This window comes from Sinocyclocheilus anshuiensis, unplaced genomic scaffold (genome assembly GCF_001515605.1).
Source record: "Sinocyclocheilus anshuiensis isolate Anshui unplaced genomic scaffold, SAMN03320099.WGS_v1.1 scaffold1072, whole genome shotgun sequence".
NCBI classification, from domain to species: domain Eukaryota; kingdom Metazoa; phylum Chordata; class Actinopteri; order Cypriniformes; family Cyprinidae; genus Sinocyclocheilus; species Sinocyclocheilus anshuiensis.
This window is the reverse complement of record NW_015548242.1, coordinates 697374-704218: the sequence shown is the minus strand read 5'-3', so window position 1 is coordinate 704218 and position 6845 is coordinate 697374. Positions and strand designations below refer to the sequence as shown.

General features: G+C 38.0%; 1 protein-coding gene across 2 annotated transcripts in view; it reads left to right on the top strand.

Moving 5' to 3' along the window:
- Positions 1–3360, top strand: part of LOC107655086 (GTP-binding protein REM 1-like) — a 12360-nt gene extending 9000 nt beyond the window's left edge. For both annotated transcript variants that reach the window (XM_016442503.1, XM_016442504.1), the window contains exon 5: positions 2308–3360. In XM_016442503.1, the coding sequence (XP_016297989.1) occupies positions 2308–2585 (278 nt within the window). In that variant the 3' untranslated portion in view covers positions 2586–3360. The remainder of the gene's footprint in view (positions 1–2307) is intronic.
- The last annotated feature ends 3485 nt before the right edge of the window (positions 3361–6845 follow it).

The following is a 6845-nucleotide window of genomic DNA, read 5'->3' as shown; positions in this document are numbered from 1 at the left end:
GGTTTTTTTTGGGGGGGGGGGGCATATATGAACTTTTATAACATTATAAAAGTCTTTACTGTTGTTTTCGATCAATTTAATGCATCCTTGCTGAACAAAAGTATTTAAAAAAAGTACTGACCCCAAACCTTTAGCATTGTTACTACATCGTTTACTACATTTACTAATTTACTACATCGTTAGTGTAGAAAATATGACGTGAGTATGGACTACTATTATGATACTTTTGTTTTTGAAGCTTGAAAACCTTGTGATTGTTTTGAAAAAAAAAAAGAATAATTTCTTCAGTAAAAATATCTTGTGTTTGTCACTTATTTGTGTTTCATTAAAGAAAGAAAGTTAAGGTTTTTTTTAACTACATGAGGTTGAGTAAACAATGAATTTACATTTTTTGTAAAGTATTCCTTTAAAATGTTTAACTACTTTTTTAAGGAGGAAGGAGGAAGATGAGAAGTGGGTGCAGGATTACTGCATGCAGGTGGGCAATGCTTACATCATTCCATCACCGATCACCGACCGCAGCAGCTTTGAGAGCGCATCGGAGTTACGAATCCAGTTGCGTCGCATCCGGCAGGCTGAAAACATTCCCATCATCCTTGTGGGCAACAAAAGTGACTTAGTGCGATCTCGAGAGGTGGCAGTGGAAGGTGAGAAGAGTTTTGATTTGTATCATTCCCATAGACAGATCATAGTGGGATGTTATACACTACCATTAAAAGTTTGGTTCGGTATAAGGAAAGATTTTAATGAAAGAATTTGAAGAAATTTGATCATTTTTAGATAAAAAATGACATTTATAATGTTACAAAAGATTTCTATTTCAAATAAATGCTATTCTTTCTATTCATCGAAGAATCCTGAATAAAATGTGTCACTGTTTCCAAAAAAATGTTAAGCATCACAAGTGTTTTCACATTGATAATAATAAGAAATGTTTCTTGAGCACCAAATCAGCATATTAGAATTATTTTTTAAGGATCATGTGACACTGAAGACTGGAGTAATTCAGCTTTGCCATCACAGGAATTAATTACATTTTAATATACTGAAATAGAAAAGTTCATTTAAATTCTAATAATATTGCTCAATATTACTGTTTTGGTGTATTTTTAAAGGGGTCATATGACGATGCCCCGCCTTTCTGAAACGCGTCGATTTTTACAAAGCTCATCGGTCTGAAAAGCGAGGTGTGCTCTGATTGGCCAGCTATCTAGTGCGTTATGATTGGCCGAATTCCTCAAGTGTGTGACGGAAATGTTACGCCCCTTACTAGGTTCAGGAAACTTTGCTCCGTAAAATGCGCTGCACACACTCGAATATTTGAGTTGTAAATTGTAAATACAACTTAACCACTGGAAGGCAAAGTAAAAAACAAAAGTAGTTTGGCTTTCGCAACAAAACACACAGCGTCTCCACGACATGGCAAAGGCAGCAACAATACTGCAGCGAGAATAAAAGTTACGCCTTTTTTCTTTGCGTATACATTTGGGCGGTGTTATGCAAATCTTCCCACACAGTGACATAGACATGTGGGGGCGTGTTTTCACCGGATCGGCTTTCACCATGGACGAAGCGGAGTCCAGCCCGGGGTCGTCACATGTGGTTGCCGCACGCCTTCCGGCCACGCCTTTCTCAAGGCAGCTGGCCTCCGCTCACTGAAGCCCGCCATGTGTGACGCTGTGTGACTGTTTCCTGAACCTGCAGAGTAGCATAAATGCAACAAATGCCTCGTTTGTAATGGGTTTTATTGGTTTTGTTTCGCCGTGCTGGGAGACGGCATCACAGTGTTTTAAGGGGCGTAACATTTCCGTCACACGCTTGAGGTATTCAGCCAATCACAACGCACTGGATAGCTGGCCAATCAGCATACACCTCGCTTTTCAGAACGATGAGCTTTGTAAAAATCGACGCGTTTCAGAAAGGCGGGGCATAGAAGAGCAACAATAATGTACATTATGTGGAAAATAATGTGTTTTTTTAACCTTAAACCACATAAACACATTGCATTACACCAAATACACAACATAATGTTCTTTTTAGCAACGTCATATGTCCCCTTTAACATTCCAAAGACAAAGGAAAACATGAAATCGCATCATATGACCCCTTTAATCAAATAAATGCAACCTTGCTGAGCATAAGAGACTTCTTTTAAAAACATTTAAAAATCTTACCCCAAACTTTGAATGGTCGGGTATATCACAGTCTAACTCATGAATGCACAATTGTTTGACATGGTGCAGATGCATAAGCCTTCAAAGCCTTGTGACGGGTTTGGTTTTACACAATCCTGGTCTTCTGTGGCAGAGGGTCGGGCTTGTGCGGTGGTATTTGACTGCAAGTTCATAGAAACCTCTGCCTCTCTCCACCACAACGTTCACGAGCTCTTTGAGGGCATTGTGAGGCAGATCCGACTGCGGCGAGACAGCAAAGAGATCAATGAGCGCCGACGCTCCATCTACAAGCGAAAAGAGAGCATCACCAAGAAAGCCAGACGCTTCCTAGATCGACTTGTAGCCAAGAACAACAAGAAGATGGCCCTGAAAGTGCGCTCCAAGTCCTGTCATGACCTTGCAGTGCTGTGAAACCCACAGATCACTCTTAGTCCTTCAGCTCTGGGTTTCTTTGTTTTCTGTTCGTAAGACAAAAGAGGATTTGTCTTTCTGATAAGACTTCTTTTAAAGTTGAACATTAATTCACATTTATTTATTTCAAATCTAGCATTAACAACTTTTTTATTGACTCCCCTGAAGATCTTGAGGTTTTGCTCATTGTTCTTAATCTTACACCATAGATCAAATTTTTGATAGATGTTTGAATTAAATCAAAGGTTTATTACTATATATCACCAATTAAGTGGACTTTGTTTTGTATTGAACATTTTATCAATGTTTGCCTTATTTGACAAACTGAATAGGCAATAGCATTAATTAACAAGCAATATTTATTATTTATTGTTGTTTATATGTTTTCCTTAAAAATGATCATTTCACCTTATTGTTTTTTCTAACAAAGGAAGAATTTTGTATACACTGAAAGACATTAGCTATGAGAAAAGCACTGCCCAGTGGAAAAATTAAAGTAGAGACAGCTAAAACCAATCTTAGTTTTTTTCTTACAAGTTTATTCTGTTAAAGCAAAAAATATTATGGACATGTCAATCATCATTTAAAAAGGGCATGTGAATATCCTCCATAAGCCTGTTACAGTTTAGTTTATTTGAAAGCGATATCTGGTCAGTAAACATTATAAAGGTGTCAGCTATTTTTGCAGGAATAACAACAAAAATAATGGCTATTAAAAGGCTATTTCTCTCAATGTATTTTTGTCAACTTTTTTGGCACTGGACATGGAGGGGAAATGTTTTTTTGTACAACTTAATGTTGTTGGTTTGTAAATATTTATTTCCAAAATTTGTATAATAATAAATGGTTTGAAATATGTAAATACAATTATAGATATAACTTTCAATGTTTTTTATTATTAAATCCCAATCTGAACTGAGTTTCTGTTTTTTTTCCCACCCAGTCTGTCTTTCAGAAGAATATAAGAGTTGATATATTTTGTTGTCGTAAGTCTTCCATACTTGATTATTTTTAAAGATTTAAATTGTTTAAAAAAGTTGTGTATTGTTTTATCCATAAGGTGCACTGCTGTTCATAACGGAAGTATTTGCTCGTGTTCCATGACCTCACTTTGAATCTGCTGCTATTGTGAAAAGATTTGTTCAGATATCCAGATCTAAGTGGATGCTGTCCTGAACAACCCCGTATCGTCCTTTTTCTCGGATACAGTCGAATGACTGAGGGCTTTTCTACAACAATATGGAAACAATCAGTGAAATCCAATCACTGAAATTATGTTCCTAAAGGACTACGATGAAATGCCACGGTCAGTCCATTTTAGTTTAGTGCTCCATTTAAAGCTATTAGGCAGATTACTCCCTCAAATGCTAATTTTTAGAGGATGTTTGTTGTATGGGTCATACATAAGGTCAAATATATTCCAAACCTATAGGCAATGCAACTGAAAACCATTATGCCTCATTGATTGCATGGTGCTATTTGTATTCTTAACATCTTCAGCTATAATACAAAAACAGTAGATATAGACAAGTTCTGCATACCCCAAAGCCAGCCCTCAAAATGACCAAGAATGCCACTGAAAAGACGTCAAGTTCAAGTTTGTGGATGGTGGCTTTCCCAGATGCCGATTAAACCTCATGTATAAAGTTACACTGTCAGTTGAGGGTCACCAATGAAAAGTTTACTCCTAGACTAGATTTGATTTGTGTCCATCTTCCCAAAGAAATTCCTCCAACTGCAAAACTGCTGTTGTTGTTTTTTTTTTTGTTTGTTTTTTTTTGACACACCTCAGGCATAGTTCACCCAAAAAATTAAATTGTCATAATTTATTCAGCCTAATGTTCCGGACCTGAGTTGCATTTTCTTCTTTCTGCTGAACACAAATATGATTTTTTTTTTTAATAACTCGAAAAATTAATAATAATAATAACTTTTCGGTTCCACAATGAAAGTCAGCTGGGGTCTAGTGTTGCTTTACTCCACTGACTTTCATTGTGTGTCCAAAAACATTTTTCTAAATATCTTCTTTTGTGTTCCACAGAAGAATAAAAGTCAGGTTTGGAACAACAATAAAGGTAAGTATATGATGATGGAATTTCTATTTTTGGGTGAACCATTTCCCTTAAAAGGAATAGTTCACTCAGAAAAAAAATGAAAATTGCCTGAAAAAGTACTGACCCTCAGGCCATAAAAGATGTAGATGAGTTTGTTTCTTCAGAACAGATTTGGAGAAATTTAGCATTACATCACTTGCTCACCAGTGGATCCTCTGCAGTGAATGGGTGCCATCAGAATCCGAACAACTGATAAAAACATCACAATAATGCAGCTTTTCACCTGAAAATATGTTATGTATGATGGACTGGAGTCGTGTGTTGATTATTGTGATATTTTTATCAGCTGTTTGGACTCTCATTCTGATGTCACCCATTCACTGCAGATGATCCATTGGTTAGAGATGAAGTGATGTAATGCTAAAATCTGCTCCGATGAAGAAACAAACTCATCTTTACCTTGAATGGCCTGAAGGTGAGAACATTTTAAGCATATTTTCATTTTTGGGGAACTGTTCCTTTAACAACCAATGGATATATATTGTTGCAACAGTTGCTCCCATGTCCATGTGCTTGAGTATTTATCTGTATAGAGAGGACATGCGCTGGGGCAACCACTGTCAAGCACCAAGAAAAGAAGCAGGAGGCCAGAACTGCAATTAGGCCAGCCAGTGTGCTGCGCCTGGGTCAGCTCTTTCCACTGGCCCCCTTGTGTAATGTATTTTATATTATTTAGACACTTACAGGCTATCGATCTATGTGCAAAATGGACCCTTTTCACAAGACTGCGATGTCGCGTTTAACGCATTGTAAATCCTCAAGTTTTTCATATTTGTATTTTTTTTTAAATGTATGTACATTTATACGAACAACTGATAAAAACATCACAATAATGCAGCTTTTCACCTGAAAATATGTTATGTATGATGGACTGGAGTCGTGTGTTGATTATTGTGATATTTTTATCAGCTGTTTGGACTCTCATTCTGATGTCACCCATTCACTGCAGATGATCCATTGGTTAGAGATGAAGTGATGTAATGCTAAAATCTGCTCCGATGAAGAAACAAACTCATCTTTACCTTGAATGGCCTGAAGGTGAGAACATTTTAAGCATATTTTCATTTTTGGGGAACTGTTCCTTTAACAACCAATGGATATATATTGTTGCAACAGTTGCTCCCATGTCCATGTGCTTGAGTATTTATCTGTATAGAGAGGACATGCGCTGGGGCAACCACTGTCAAGCACCAAGAAAAGAAGCAGGAGGCCAGAACTGCAATTAGGCCAGCCAGTGTGCTGCGCCTGGGTCAGCTCTTTCCACTGGCCCCCTTGTCACCACTGGAGTGGGGGAGGGGAAGTGGTGTTCTGGCTGGGAGCTCAGTGCATTGATTTGGTCAGGGTAATGGAAAGAATGCTTCACTCCACACTCAACCTTTCCCCCAGCTGATACAGCCTGCACACATGTACATGCAGATCGCACGCAAATAAACAGCTTTTGTTGTCTTTCTGTACATTTAATAGGATTTTTCCCCCGTATGGCCATGCACATATAGTTAACATTTGAAAAATGTTGAAACTACCCAACATATGGTGCCGTCTTCAGTTCAGATGTACCGTTCTCTAAACTGCTTTGAACTATGATTCATCTTCCAAGCTGTTTTACAAAGTAACAATTAACTTCTGCACATACCCAGCAGGTATTTTTGTGGTGGAAAAACATGCAAGGCTGTTTCTTCCTTTCATAACAAGTGGAAGTTTTCTCCAAATACCAAAAAATAACTCTGCATTAAGCATCTGACATGAGATTAAAGGGAGTGCATTCACCAGAGCCATGCAGTAAAAACTAACACAACAGGGAAAGAGAGAGAGGGGGAGTGCAGAATGGAAAAAGTGAATAAGACGAAGGAGGTGGCAGTGCATACAAGAAGACAAATGGTCCTGCACTGGTCGTACTGACTGGTTCTTGTAACATGTCAAGAATCTGGCATCCTCCAGATGTGTGTCATGTTCATACTGTGGAAAGCCTCTGGAGAGATTTACATTTGGCTGCACTCTGCCTCACTGTGAGTGCAGGGAGAGAGAGAGCTAATTACGGAAAGTTGGCAGCCAGCAGAACATCAAGCAAGCTGTGGCGAGAGTCAACGGAAAGAATGAGATTAAACCAAGAAAAATGTGGGGTCACATATATATATATATATATATA